This window comes from Trachymyrmex cornetzi, unplaced genomic scaffold, assembly GCF_001594075.2.
Source record: "Trachymyrmex cornetzi isolate Tcor2-1 unplaced genomic scaffold, Tcor1.1 scaffold129, whole genome shotgun sequence".
Classification (NCBI taxonomy): Eukaryota; Metazoa; Arthropoda; class Insecta; order Hymenoptera; family Formicidae; genus Trachymyrmex; species Trachymyrmex cornetzi.
The window spans coordinates 59024-75527 of NW_017295861.1; the positions used below are offsets into that span (position 1 = coordinate 59024).

The 16504-nt window shown below is 33.5% G+C and overlaps 1 protein-coding gene across 4 annotated transcripts in view; it reads left to right on the forward strand.

Annotated features, from left to right (window-relative positions):
- LOC108770556 (lachesin) overlaps positions 1–16205 on the forward strand; it is a 37952-nt gene extending 21747 nt beyond the window's left edge. For 2 of the 4 annotated variants that reach the window (XM_018522191.1, XM_018522192.1), the window contains 6 exons: positions 2888–3016; positions 7524–7661; positions 8222–8386; positions 9304–9372; positions 9739–9813; positions 15885–16205. In XM_018522191.1, coding sequence (XP_018377693.1) covers positions 2888–3016; positions 7524–7661; positions 8222–8386; positions 9304–9372; positions 9739–9813; positions 15885–16030 — 722 coding nt within the window. In that variant the 3' untranslated portion in view covers positions 16031–16205. Of the gene's footprint in view, positions 1–2887; positions 3017–7523; positions 7662–8221; positions 8387–9303; positions 9373–9738; positions 9814–10662; positions 10696–15884 lie in introns of those variants that run through there. The other 2 variants (XM_018522190.1, XM_018522189.1) reach the window with 2 other exon arrangements.
- Positions 16206–16504: the final 299 nt, after the last annotated feature.

Below are 16504 nucleotides of genomic sequence, written 5' to 3' on the forward strand. Positions count from 1 at the left end.
CTTGCAATCCTCACATTTTACAACATTTTAAACATATTATTCTCTTTATATTATGTCGACAAATAGACAAAGTGGAATTGTAGATTAAAAATGCACACAGATGCACAGTGAAGAACATGGAAAAACTCCACAAATAGAAGATATGAAGAGAACAATTAGAAGAGAATTACAAGTCGATGATAACTTTATTAATGGCGTTATTCATAATGTAATATGACATGGCGATGTGTGAGTTCACGCGATATGATAATAGCGTATAGTCTAATCTTAACTGGCATCGATCGTCGTCCTACCGTGAAATAATCAGATCGCTAGCTATTAAATTGAGTTACCCCGATAAGGGAGGAATAATAAAATTTAGGCGTGTCCGAAAATAATAATTGTTCACGGTCTCTTTTGTTTGCGCCTGCCGCGACACGTCCGTTGTGAAATTTCGCTCGACCGGACCATATTGCGGTTTCCCATTAAGCCGAAAGTTTTAAAGGTTTCCGCTAAACCGGTAAGCGAGTAGTTCCGACACAAGACCTGCGGGACTACTTGATTAAAACCCCCTGAAAGTGCGACCCGCCGGGCAGAATCTCCCCGGCACTCTGCATTGTTTATGGAACAATAGATAGGTTTGCCGCGCAGCTTGTAGCACGGGGTTGGCTACCAAGGATTCAGCACTCTCTCGCATCCTACTGCTGGCCGGGTAACAACTTTATCCCTTTCACCGCTTTCATTGCTGCACGTGTATATATGTTGCGTTCCCTTTCAACAGCAAAATCTTCTGCTGTGATGTGCGGCGTAATTTAATGGAATTTTTATTTCATCCAACGTGAGTTTTATTGTTAAAACATGAAAACGCGTAAACATGTAAAGATGATAACTATATACGCGAGAATATAAGTGCGCGTATTTTATACATTTTATGTTGCAAATATTATCCTATTTACTAATTTAAAAAACATCGTCGATTTTTGTATTACAATGCCTTATATTATTAACCCCTTCAGACTTCTCTGTAATGTGCATCAAATTTAAAGACACTCATTGAAATTATTTAGTTTTATCAACATTGTCTGAGATTGGATGTATTTAATGATATAATGTTGGAAAAATAGTCCAAATTTTGAAAAAAAATTAAGTTTTTAGTATAAATTATTTATTTACTTATTTATTTATCAAATATGCCCCTAAGCTGAATTTAAAGAAATTAACATGAGTTTATTAAAATCAGGTCTTAAAGGGTTAAATTATAATGAAATTATGTAAGGATAAAAAAATTATATAAAAATAAAGTCTTCTTAGACACGGATCAAAGTGCGTGATACCTTTAAGAGCATCACATATAACTTGTAGCACCTTGTATATTTTTACAACGCTTTATTGCTTCTACGCAGTTCGGTCAAATGGACGTAAAGTTTCTCGCGTCCCACGATGCTTTCAACTTTATTGCAGGAAAAAGTTTAAATAGGTTTTCCATCGCGCTATATATTCCTTTTGCATTTTCTTGAAATGTCACTTTAAACTAAATAGCAACGAGAAAAAGCACACCAACTTGTTTTCGCGTGAATTGTTCCATTTTAAATATAAGCGATATACTAACGAAGACACGTAATAAATAATAGCAGTTCGAGTAAAACTTTTTTGTGAAATCGTTAAACAGAAATTTTATTACATCAAATTAATAAATTCCACATTTGTCCCAATTCTTTTGACTAATTATTACATATTACGTGAATCATCTACATTTTAAATTGAATGGTATAACGTATAGTATAATATTACTTATATAACATGTATGATAGGAAATGATTCAATTGATGCGATCAAAATATGCTAAACATTCGTTGAATATATAATTTCTATATCCTGATAAAATACGCATGCCATATGCAATCTATTAAGTGACGACAGCGAGGTAACGCATAGATCATTCCATCAAATACAGCAGTTTCTCCGTTAATATGACGATCTGCTTTACACCGTTCTGCTTTGATGTGCACACAAATAATGCGTTATCAGTGTAATCGCTCTTAAAATGAGGATAAATTATATACAATCAAAATCTATAATGTGCATACGATAAGAAGTATTTGATTTTCCAAATATTCTGAGAATTTATTATCCGATAACATTTAATCATGTACCTGCTTCGTTTTCGCGCGTCGGGAATTATTACTATTGAAATCTGTAATCGAATAGAATCGGTGGCAATAACGCGATTATCGGCACGCGATTGTCTTTAATGCTAAGCAGCTCTCTTGACTGAGTACAGACATAATTCGCCTTTACATAGTTTAATCTACCTCCTATCTCTGCTTTATGTCATCTGCGCCAGTCATATCAACCAACATGCCAAAAATGAATGCAGCGTAGATGCAAATAGCTCTCTAGCAAGGCGCAAAGTGCTCTTTGTCACACGACATGCAATAAAAGTTTCGACGCATATGCGCATCGCGTGCTTTCAGCGGCCTGCGCTCTGATAAATGTTGCCTTCTTTGTCGACATTATCGATATCAATACGTTTCGGAATAATACTGATATTATCATGATACACTTCGCTTATTAATTCGTGAGAAAAATTACAACCACGGCGAGCTGCGCTTGCCAAATTGTATTACACGTTATACAATAATTATTTTGGGCGGAATATGATACGAGAGGATTTTTCAGCGATTTGCTATCTACAATGCAAACACGTTTTAATTAAAAAGTATCGTTTAATTAAAAATTCGATTATTAATTAATTGCTTATAGGTTTTATATTATAGTTTACAACAATTGTATTTTTTAACTTTTATGTTGCAATAAACATTGAAAATATCAGAAGAGTATATTAAATGCGTTTTCCTAAAGCTTTTGCAGTTTACATATTAATATATGTGAACATTTTATGTTCCAGTGAATGTCGTGGATGGTGAAGTGCTGCATATCGTGAAGATAAGCCGTCTTCACATGGGAGCTTATTTATGCATAGCTTCAAACGGCGTTCCGCCATCGGTGAGCAAGCGCGTCTCGCTACGTGTGCAATGTAAGTTACTAATTTTCTCACAAAGAATTTCCATCACGCGCATAAACATTCCTTGATATTTATGAATTTAATACACATAAACGTAATATGAACAATGGATAGAGCTCTCAATAAAGGAATTGTATCGCGTGCAGTGATACAATTTCTAAAAAAAAAAAAAAAAAAAAAAAAAAAAAAAAAAAAACGATTTTCCGTACAATTTAATATTTATTTATAAATACCGGTAAGAGAAACATTTCAAAATATTCGTAAAGCTATGAATCCGTGCCCATCCATGCCCATTAACCTAACGAATTCAGATAAAACCAATAGTTCGCAAAGGCAGCGATTTTAATATTGATTTCTCTGATTGAAAAAGTTTGTAGGAATTATTTTCCACAGCGTGAGTATCTCGAAACTGAACCAATCGAAACTTCGCGGGATCGTGTCGGATCGAACATAAATTAAAATGTCTATGTATGAATGAGTATATACTTTCAATGTTTTATATTTTTTAATGTTACAGAGCATAAAAAGCCAACGCTGGAAGTTTTTGCGAAATTATTATAAATTCTTACGGTAATATATCAATTTAATCACAAACAAAGATTATAAAAAAGGAGCATACAGCTAATACGCCGGTTGTTTGTTGCGATGTAATATATTTAAAATGATCTTTACAAATTGAAAATCATAACCAATTTAATCACAAACGTTTCGACACATTTATCGTGTCATCTTCAGTGTAAAAATAAGATATACGTTTACAATTGACAATATTATAAAAAAATTATTATAATTTATACATTCTTCTCAATTAATCAAAATTCTGAAGTTCTTGTGACATAATTGATATTAGTGTGACTATTAATATTGGTCCGCTCTCAATTGCAAATCACCACGTCGTAAAGAATTACCAAGTTCTTTACTCGTATGTGATCGGAATTACAATAGTTCACCAACACTTTTTTTCCAGTCTTTATAAATTAATTTGAATTATTCAGGATGGAAGAAACTTTTGTATGTTACTTGTTAACAGAAATTTTTGTGTTTTTGAGAGCAGACCAATATTAATAGTTACACTAATATCAATTATGTCACAAGAACTTCAGACGAATTATATGTATTTAATAACCATCGCATATTATACTAGGTATATGTATATGTGTGTGTGTGTGTGTGTGTTTAACTAAATATTTTTTTAATTAGAATTAGAATAATATACTTTTTTAAATTTATATTAGCTCTTTAAAATTAATTAATCTATCTATGAAAAACAATTTTATCTAAATTTTGTAAATATTTCTATGAGTCACACACATACACATACGCGCGCGCGCGCACACACACACCACACACACACATTTATATACAATATGTGATTCTATTTATTTCGCTATATTTATCAATCAGTATCAAGTACTTAGTATCAATATCGGATATACATATTTTTAGGGATTTATTTAGTATGGATTATATTGATTTTGCATCAATTTCATACTATTGAATACTGGATTTGGCGCATACACTATTGATTTCTCCGTGTATCTATATGCCATTAGCGAAAACTACGATGTCATCGTAATACTGTGCACTTTGGTATTATGATAAGAGCAGGATAAAACTTGGAAAGGAGCGACTATTGTCGCATAAGGATACCGGCGTATTTTTCTGTACAAGAAAAGATGATAAGAAAGGATGATGGAGAGAATCCAGTTTTTATCATGCCTCCCCGATTGCGAGGCGCGCGTAACTTGGTAAATGCTGGTCGCTGGAAGCAGTAAAGCACGATGTCGGATATATTATACTTTTAATGAACTCGACGTGGTTCATAAACGTTAGAAATGAAATAAAGCCACTACTTTTCTTTGATATATGAACTACGCTAATATCGCTGCTTGTGAACTAGTTTTTATTAATCTCTCGACGTTACACCAACTACATGTTGCTGTATATAATTTCAAACAAGTCTTGTAGCGTTATAAATACCTTGTAGTATTTTATATTCTCTATCGTACATAGATTTGACATAACATTATAATTTACGACATATTATTTTACATGGAAGTTATATTTTTGAGAATAACTCTCTTGCTAAAAATACAAATTTTTTAATATTGATTAAAAATATTTCTGTGAAACAGTAGATATATATACGAAAAATTTTTTATTTGAGTCACTTATTAATACATCGTATAATTTATAAATAATAGTATTACTATAATGCGTTATAAATTGGAGAGAAAATATCGATAACTATAAAAGATGAATACATTTTACTAATATAGGAGCGAGATGACAGGATCAATCTTATATTTGACGAATACAGCTACAATTCGTTGAAGAATGGCTGTTCTTTATCCGTAGAAGCATTTTCGCGCGATGCGCTATGCATTAGGTCGGTTTTCAACGTCTCATTTAGCCACCAATTTATGGGTGGCTACTTGACCCAGATATGGTCGATATACGTCCGTTCCTCCCGGTGAACCTATTTCAACCGTCGCCCATCTACCGACAATTCTTGGATTCCATTTAGTTTAGGGTGCGAAACGCGTCCCCGCGCCATCTTTTCTGGCACATTAGTCACTCACTTCTGCGCTTCCTTTCCGTAGGCGAACACAAATGTTAATAATCGTCCAAGAAATTCAAGCCTCAAACGGCGATTTCGTACGAGGATCACGAATTGCGTCAATTACTTTGGCCACTTACACGCGACCCAGGCACGGTATAGTATTTTTCTTTCGGATTTCTCGGGAATATTATATGGCATATTTGTAGTATATTCTCTCGGATGTTGATTTGCTGACGGTGCGTGAGGCATGATAAACGCACAAGTATTATTAACTCATGGCGTGAATTAATAACGACCGTGTATCACAGAAATATATCGTCTAACACCTTTTTCAGTGACTTTATCTTTAGTAGAGATGCTTTTTTTTACAGTAGATTGTGTGCAATTATAGCACAAGTTATACGAAGATTTATAAAGATTGAGCTCGTTCCAGCAATAATTAATTTTAAAAGAAAATAATGTTTTAATATTTTATATCGGGAAAAATTGAAATCTGAAGCTAATGTAAATTATTCGGATATATAGAGATATTAAGATAATATGTACTTTATCTTTACTGGATGAGTGTTCTTGATTCAATATTTATAAATGTTAAACGTTACAGTCTCACGGATCAAATTTTTAAACACTTCAGTGTCACTGATTTAGTAAACGAAAAATATATTTCTAAATTATGTTGAATAATATATATGAAATTGTAGTTTCGTTACTGTCCACGGATTTATTGGTAGCTCAGCAGGATAGTTCGAAAGGGAAATGGGTGGAAAAACTCTGCAGCTATGTTGAAAGTGCACCCTCTACTAGTAAATCGCGATTTACGTCCGTCCGTAAAAGATGAAACTATGACACAATCCTATCCCTACATCGAAATATCAGTATCGATCGAAAAAGAACAATCGTGCATTTATGGTACACCAGATACACCAATATCAAATATCAATTGAATTTTTACATAAAATTCTATATCTTCTTTAAAATTTTTAAAATACTACAAATATTTAGCTATAATAATCTACAATAAACATGAAGCTTGGCTAGCAGTATAAACTGAATGATAAATTTAATTAAAATATATGGATTCCTTGCAAGAGAATTTCATAATAAACAATTTGATCAGCTTATGTAAAAGAGATTTATTTTATAAGAAATTTGTAAAATGTAATTTGCGTATTTCAAAACGAACACTTGATGATATTTATAAATTCGCAGTTAAAACAAATCGATAGAAACATTTCTCGGAAACGTCTCATTAAAAGACTGAATAGAATTGAAATAAATACGTAAAAAGAAGAACTTTTTTATGTCGTAAATTTTTTGTTTCTTCAGTAGAGAATTTCTTGATGAAGTCAACGTGCAGTCTGCATTGCATGCAACATCATGCAATCGTTTATTTTTGGACAGTGCTTTTACATCGTGACAACCTCCAAAGCAAAGATGAGAGACTACATATATGCAGTTGCATGCAATACTGCGTGCGTTGCCGTGTTTTTTTGCAAGGTTCAACTGAATTTTCGGACATTAAAAACGGCTTGTAACTTAGAGAGGAAAAGAGAATTCTGAATACATATTTGTACAAGCTTTCTACATTGTTTTTAATGAGTTCTCCGATTAGCATTTAACAAACATCAGACTGCTAGGATTGGTCTGATTTCAAGCAAGATAATTATTTCCGTGGCTACTTGTAGTATTATGCTGCATTTGTATTTTACAAAAATATACATACTAAATATAAAATTATATAGAACATACAACACACACACACACATGACAAGCTTCATGAATATCGTTAGTTAATTCAGTTGTTATAATCAATTTAAACTCTGAAATATTTTCACATTTCCCATAATTACTTTTGTCTTACATATTAATGCAAATTTATTCATTGCGTCCCATCGTTCCTAGCAACTGGAAAGTATATATACATAATTCATGATGAATATCATTTCTGTGTTACAGTTCCACCCATGCTCTCTATACCAAATCAGTTGGAAGGAGCGTATATTGGACAAGACGTTACCCTCGAGTGTCATACTGAAGCTTACCCGAACTCGATAAATTATTGGACAACCGAACGCGGCGACATGATAGTCTCTGGTAATTTTAAGAATCCGAATGCACTCATTCCTTACAATCATTGCATGTCTGATAAGTTTGAAATATCTATTTAGAATTTCAGCGAGAAGAAATAACATTTCAGTTTTTTAAAAATATTACTGTTGTTTGATTGCATATCTGTTACAAAAATCACTATGCAATATGAAGGAAGAATATCAAAACTGATAAGAACAATATTATTGAATACTCTAGTCTTCGTTTACTTATTTAAGATTGTATAAATAAATAAAATAAAATTGCACATAAATAAAATTGTAGATACTAATTCCAACAGTCTAATAAATGAAAATCAACTATCAATTTTATTTAAAAAATGACTCAAAAATTTATAAGTATAGTTTGATATTTTAAAATTTTGTTTACGTACTGAACAAGCATGAAAATTATAAATACATAAACAAATGGTTATTAGAAGTTTTCAACGTATATAAATGAACAATTCCATGTAGACCTGATATTTAGAATCATCCACTTACCTCTCACGATTTCACAATTCTATTTTTAAATGGAAGCCGGAGAACCTGGTTTTATTTGCACAGGCAATTCTGTTTCAGGCGACAAGTACGATGCGGTAGCCACCGACAGTGGTTACAACAGGTACATGATACTGAAGATAAGGAACGTCGGTCCGAAAGATTTTGGTTCGTATAAATGCATCGCACAAAATTCTCTTGGCGGGACGGATGGTGTCATCAAGTTAGATGGTAAGTCGTACAACGATGATAATAAGGATATCAGTACATATCTAATGCGATACGAGTAAAAAATTCGATAAAGATATATCCTCGCACAGAGTAAAAAACGTTTAACATTGTGCATTGAAAAGTATCGAGCAAAGTGATATCAAGTTGTGGTCTATTTAAGATCGATTATTTGAAATCGACGTCTGCGCGCTAATGGTGAAATAATTGGTTTCCAATAGTAAGTTACTTAAAGATATTTGAGTCTTTGCCGTTAACGAGCAATAGACGAGATTGAGTACACTTCTCTTACGAGCATTAATCATAATAATTGCTCATTAAATTTGTATTTAACATAATTATCAGATATAATGCGATCATCAAAAAAGCACATACAGAGAGAGTCTTCTTAAAAATTTTATTTATATTACTAAATACAAACTGATATATCAACTTGTGCGAATTGTAAAGATCTCAATTTCGAATAATACACAAAAGCAAAGTGGAGCATGATAGGACGTGGAAGTTTGTGAGGTTTCATAGTGAAACTCCCCGAAATGTTGTTTTCTTGACAACGTTAATAGTAGACTAGAACACAAAAGCAAAGTGGAGCATGATAGGACGCGGAAGTTCGTGAGGTTTCATAGTGAAACTCCCCGAAATGTTGTTTTCTTGACAACGTTAATAGTAGACTAGAAAGGGAAGTTTTGTTTAGTTTAACCGACGACCCACGCGAAAACAATTGTAGACCGCTTCAACGTGTCTCAGCATCATGGACTTGTGAAGAGTAATCGTGAAATCTAACAAACTTCTACGTTGTAATGATACTTGACTTATTTGTGTATATCTTCAGTATCATCTATTACTCTGAATGCAATCCTATACATTCTTGAGCGCTCGAATTTAATATTAAAGTATACCACTTAATTACTTTAACACAGAAATCCCAGCTCCGTCGACAACAACTACAACACAGCAGCCATACGATGCAACGTCAGCGCACAAGAATGGTAACTAAATTTATTTAAATATTGATATCGTTCCTCAGTTTATGTCTGTATCAGTTATATCTGTCTCAGTTATATTTGTTATACATACGATAAGTACGTAGGACAGCTGTAGAAAAGATACGTCGTGATCTAAATTGAGCGGTAAGGTAATGCAATATTACCTTAAATCGCCGAAAGCGTTTAATATGGATCTCGAAATAGGTAGAAATAATATTTTAACTTAGGATCGAGCGAAGCCTCTGAGAGAGAAATCCGGCATTCATTTATTTCTCGATTCTTAAGTAAAACCATCCGTTTCAACTCCTCGTTCGCAGCAGCCTACCGTAGAGCACCAATGTAAAACCGCCTTTGTGTAATGCATTTTAGGTAGAAACAGTAACAAGAAATCACGACAAAATCAACGACCTTTCGACTACGAGGTCGAGGAATGGCGAAATCCAGGTCAGTAAATATCTATTTTAACACGCTCCGCGTAGAGCCCAGGCATTTCCCACGACGATACACGTTCCGTCCGAACCACCATGTCGTTCGAGTAATTAGTGTAATTAAAACCTCGTCAACGATCTACGATCGAGGGGATGGGAGGGAAGGGAGAAGGGAGAGCCTAAGAGAGAAAATCCACTAAATTGGCAATGCTCTGTGATCCACTTTATCCGCGAGCGAATTACTTCGTCGCGTTACTCGGCCCCCTTTATTGACTGGAAAGGATTCTGCGGTCATTTCTTCGCTGTCGTAAAATCTAACGTGAGAATATACGAGTACGTTAACTAGCTGTTTGCTTGCTCATTGAGCAAAGATCAATAATTGCGTGATATTTTTTTCGCGTACTAAATAATTAAAATGACTAAAAGTTAAAAAGTTTTAACTAAACGTTTTTTCAACATTCATTAGGGAAAACACAATATTGAACGATATTTTTTATTTCGGGTTCACACTAAGTTTAATTAATATTTAATACTTTTATTGAAAAATATCGAATAATTATTATTCTTTTTTTTATAAAGTGCTCTTTGAAATAACACTATACTTGTATCATTATATAACTTTATACATATAAAATTGTTGTATATTACTGTGCTCCACTATCACTGCTCTTGTATTGATCAGGTTAAGCTACAAGGGATTACAAGATGTCCGTTGAAACATTTTCACGTAAATCCTTCGTACAAGTTTACTATCCCCAGATTTCGAAATTCGACCACAGAGTATAATAGTTAATGTGTTCCACGGGGCATTCAATTACATTTCATGCATCGACAAACGCAAAAAAGGATCGCTCTTCTTTTTGAGAATCTGATGTGTTTTTCAAATAATGATCACGTATAAGTTTCAGCATCTAAATCTGTTTACACGGATCGTCCACGATTTTCCACAGTATTTTCATCGATTCCGATTTCTATTGCAAAAGGTAGACTTCGCGCGTTAACGACTTGAAGCACTTCACAGATTCTTATATTATACAAGCCAGCTGACGGAGATTGGCGGCAGAATGCAAGTTCAAAACTCACTTGGAATGACTTTGTTCAAAGATTCCCCCAAGCGTCGGCTAGCTTTCCCTTCCTGAAGTTTACTTTCAATTAATGAAAAACGAGCTGCGTTGACCCGCGGCCGTCTGCTACCTCTGGTATCAGGAAGTGGAAAGAAGGAAATGGAAAGAGGCAAACTCTTCCATTATTTTTTTCTCGCTTTATGTTTTTTCCTTTCCTTCTCTAAAAATCAATTAACTTTGAAAGTCTTGTCTCGTGTGCATACAATTGTAATTTGTATTCTTTTCGACCATTTCTTACAATTAATACTTCTTATCTAATGTTATAAAAACAATTAGTACGTATATATATCCACCTTATAACCTACGAATAAATTATAAATTACATAGAATGATTTTAAAAAAAGCCACTTATTTTAACTTTCGATAGCATGCACTTGATTGAGGATAATTAAGGAGATTTGTGTGACGCGGTTTTTTATAAAAATTAATTTTAAATGAGAAAATTTGTTATATTGTTTTGTTATGCATGTAGAATATGTCAGTAAAACAATTCTTAAACATCTATTATATCTGATATGATTAAAATTGAACTTGTATAGCAAATTATTTTACGTTATAAATCACTCGGTAAAAGTTATTGACGTATCTTCGATAAGTGACCAAACGATTTTAAGGTTCATTTTAATTAATTAGAAGTTCGAGTACCTTCAAGCGATTTTCAAGCCACTGAAATATAATCAATGGTAAGAGAATGTACAGACTAAAATGCCAGTAAAGATGTTGTTAAAGTGTTGGAAAATGGCTCGTCTGTCGCCGACCATGCGGAAAGTCACGTACAGTGGATTTTACTGGTAGGTGGGAATAACTTTTTCCGAACGGACGTGCGGTTTCGACGTCCGTTTCTGGCGGGCAAGCCAAGGGGCACGATGAACTACTCTCGAGAAACGCCTTGCATTTGGGACGACTATCTACCAGTGCTAGGAAAAAAGCAAAAAAAGGATATTTTTCTCAAGTCGTTACATTCTGGCTTTTTGCAGAAAACAAATTTTGATAATATCGTTCGTCCTAAATGTCTACTTGCTAAGAAATACGAAAAGTTTCTAGAAAATAATTGATTTAAGTTTGAACCTTATTGGAATATTTGAGACAAATAATAATAATTTCTTTATAGAAATTATGTATTTATTAATGAAGTACTAATAAATTATATATAAAATAAAATTTCTAATGAATATATATATAATGTATTTTTTTAGAAATATATTATTTAACTTTGTTTAATTTTGTGTCAATATGACCTAGTTTAAAATTTTTGATGGAACGATTTGAAAGTGAAACTAGTGAAACGAGTAAAAGTTTTGTTTCATCCAGATAGCAATGCTGTTAATAAATGCAACTTGTTACAAGGGAGTAGATCCTAGATTATTTGATAATGCCGTGGGTGGAAGTCATTAAGGTAATCGGGGTCATGAAGTTTTATCACTGCAATAATCGTACATTCTGATGTATGGTCTACCGTCATTGATATATTCGTTTCTATAACATTACTGACTATACATTAGTGCCACAGGTGGCGATGTTGATTCGACTTCAATTCATTTATCAAAGTTCGGACAATCAATAAAAGTTACCGTTAGTAGATGTGAGTTTAATCGGATAAAATAGAGCTTTTTCTAAAGTTTCTGACGCCTGCATACTATTCTATCTACTTCGTATAGTAGATATTTATAGAATTTATCGATAATTATTTATATGCTATTTAATTAACGCATAAATTATTTCTTTTATTAATAATATTATCATGAAATCTATTCAAGGATTAATTTACGCCTAATAGTTCTACGTATATCAGAAATTTATACTTTTTTAATTTTTACTTGTTATACTGAACAATATTGGGAGAAGGCATAATCGTTTTGTTTGTAAACTCACTGTTGAAGGTTATTATCTCTTTCGCACACTAAAGCGTAAAAATTTGTTTAAACAACCTTATTAAAGTTTAAGGACTTTCAAGTGTATAGCTCAGCACCGGAAGCACAATATATCATGACGCGCTTCGCGTAGCAGCTCTTAGCTACGTATCTCACTACGTGTCTCATCGCTCTTCTCGCCACATAACAAATGAAAAAGCTCGCAAGACACATCTACGAATTACTGCGGCGCCGCAATTAATCCAGTAACATTTCATCCGGCGTTTCTTTGATGGTAACGGTTGATAAGGGCCGATTTAACAGACGTCGGATGTATTTAATCTCAAATGAATTTACCCTTCCTGCGTTCTCGAGGGTCCGGCCGCTCCTCATCGCCGAGGGTTTTATCTCGTTAAAAAGGGATTTGCGCGAGTTGAACATCGCAGAAATTCCGGTAGAACCGAGAGTTCGCTCGAATTTAATTCCCGGACGCGCATGTGAGAGGGGGAGGGAAAGGGGGAGGGGGGGCTCACAGCTCTCCTCCCGACTCCCCTTTCTCTTTGTCCCTCCCTCCCCTCCCCCTCTCCCCCCCCTCGTTTCACATTATCCGCAACAACTCCTCGTATTTATCTTCCGTATCCGCTCGTTACCGTACGTGCATGTATTCGGTCGCGCCGAGAATGAGGCCACTGAGGAAATGAGCCGCCGAGCTTGACGATTTTCGCGTATTCTCAAGCGCTACCAACTATTTGTTCCGGACGCCGCGCAGCTGGCAAACGGCGGTGCTGCTGGCCACGTTACGTGAAAATACAGCCAAGAAGTTTGTCCAAAACGTGTCGACGGTGGTGGTGTTCGCGGTCGATGATACAAAGTGCGAACGGTATTCCGATGGTCGTCTGCCCTGCGGCTAACCCCATTGACTGGAGCAAAAGAATATTACTTCTCGGGCGATGAATAAATTGCCTCCTTTACTATCAGCAGCGCTTGACTTTTATTTATTACATAAAACTATATTTTTTATCATAGATACGAAATATCGTACACGGAAAGAATGGTTTGTTGAAGTATCTAAAAATTTCGATACAGATCTGAAAATTATTTTGTGTTGGATCATCAAAATAATTATGTAAAATGCTTAAGTGCTGGTTATCGAAGCATTGCTTAATTACTCATTATAGTTGAAATTCGTAATTATTTTGATGGTTCAGTAAAATTATTTTTAAATTTGTATTTGGCTAAATTTTTTAATACTTTAGCTAAATCGTTCTTTTTATGTAATTAATACTAGATAAAATAAATGACAAATTATTTTTGTTCAAGATTCACGCTTATAACAGAAACGAAATTTATTTTCCAAATGTATAAATTTTATACTTATTAGTAAGAAATCAAGTAAAATTCGTATTCCGAATATATAAATAACATGTTTGTTATTAATAAATATATAATTTAGGTTTTTGATAAGACAATTTTATTAATAATCTAAACGGTTTTCTTTCCATAAATATAAAATTGGATAACACGTAATCTATGTTACTTAAAAGAAATTGATGGACAGGTTTAAAATCGTTCTATCTAATTATCGTATATTGATTAAATGTCCATTTCCATCGTGTAACTGTTGCAAAATACATTGAAGAACTTCTTGTGACGAATATACTAAAATGGTGTGTAATTGATTATACATTGAATTATAATCGATCAAATTTCTACAAACTTGTTATTCCAATTCATAAAAATAACCTGCAGTTTAAATTACATGAGCTATCTGACTAGATGTTTGTGAACAACTATTTTATTCGCGTTTCTCTCTTGCTCGATCTTCTATTTGTTGTATAATGAGTTGGATAAGTTTGTCGCGTGTATAAATATACATATATATACATATATATGTGTGTATTTATATTACAAATATAATACCATTATAACCGACATGTAAATGAACTTTATGATATACAGTGAGTGCAAAAAGTATTCGTACAGAGAAAATATTTTTTAAAAAAACTTTATTTTTAAAAAATAAATATTATTCAGCGAGAAATGAGTCATCGAATTGATGTTGAATCGATATAAATTCGATGATTTCAACAACAATTTGACGTCGATTCGATCATTTAATTAACGATCATTTCTTGTTGGATAATTAACAATTTATTCATAAAAAATAAAATAGACTGTATGTTTCTTAAAATTATATATACCAAAATGATGTGTATTAATTATATAAAATATATCATCTGAAAAATAAGCGAAAATTAAAAATTGTATTGTTTGAATGCTCAAAAAGTATTCACACAGACGAGAAATTTAGCTTCTAAAATCAGGAATACATGCGAAGTTCGTTTGTTTATGTTAGAATAGAAGTATTCATTGTATAAAATTGCTAATTAATGTTTAGTTTCTACAAATAAGACTTTTTTATAACAAATTTCCTTGTATGAATACTTTTGGTCTCATTGTATATAAATGGAAGCAATTACGTTTAAATTTATTATACATGTGCATTCGTTAAAAATCTTTCACCAGTTCTTCAATTTTACAAGTTTTACGGCATCGCGTTTCACAGAGAACAATACATAATCATTAGAAATATTTTAGGTGTTTTTATACACTCATCTCTATTAAATTACTGACTTTATCATGAATAATAAATTATAATTCGGTAGAAGAAAATATAAGAATATGAGATAAAAATGGAATTAAATCGGTCAAAGTGATGTATGATATATTTTTTCAATTTCCCGAATTTGTACTATATATATTATATAATCTTTTAAACTATTATGTGAAACAGTCCATATCATTTACATTTATATTTCTTGTAAGAATATAATTTATGTTTGAATTTATAATGTAACATTTGGAGGTCTATGACCGCGTATACTCTGATCGTTTCCGGTCTAACTAATCTATATTCCAGGACATGATAAACAAAGCGTAATATTTTAGGTCTCATATTTCAATGTTTCTTTCTACTTTCTTTTATCTTATAGCTGTTCTTTTTGCGAATAAATTATTAATTATATTCGAAAAAGAATGGTACCTTTTTATTATATTCACATAATAGTTCCATTTTACTAGAACAACCGCAGCGTAGTTTCGTCTATTTCCAGACTACGATAGGGATTTCGGCCCAGCATCGATGAGGCCACCGGGTGAGCTGCCGGACGTCCAGAGCTCGGGTATGTCCCATCGTGTGCCGCTCATCCTTCTCATTTCGAGCCTCCTGTCATTGCTGGTACCGGCCATCCGAAGGTGATTCTTACGTCGCAGGAACGGGGCTTCCAGTTCTAGTGTTTATTGGTCGGCATCCGGGCCGGCGACAGCTGGTGCGCGCGTGGTTCCGATGTGCCATCAGGCAAATGACGGACGAATACTAACGCGCTTGAAATTATTTTCGTACTAAAAGTAAACTTATACAGAGAGAGAAAAAGAGCGCAAAGGAAATATATATATATATAATATATATATGAATATATAAATATATAAATATATATATAATATGTCGTGTAAGTATATATGCGGTGAGTACGAAGTTACATTTAGGCTTTCTCGACTGATCGTGAAAATAGCGCGACTCGACTCTCCTATGTACGGGACAAGCTTCCCATTCCGCGATCGTCTCGACGAACTCTCTTGAACAGAAACGTCAAGGAGAAATGCTACAGCGCATACATTGAGAGAGACCCGTCACCCGCGATGTCCTTCTATCAGGTGATCCCGCGTTGAATAG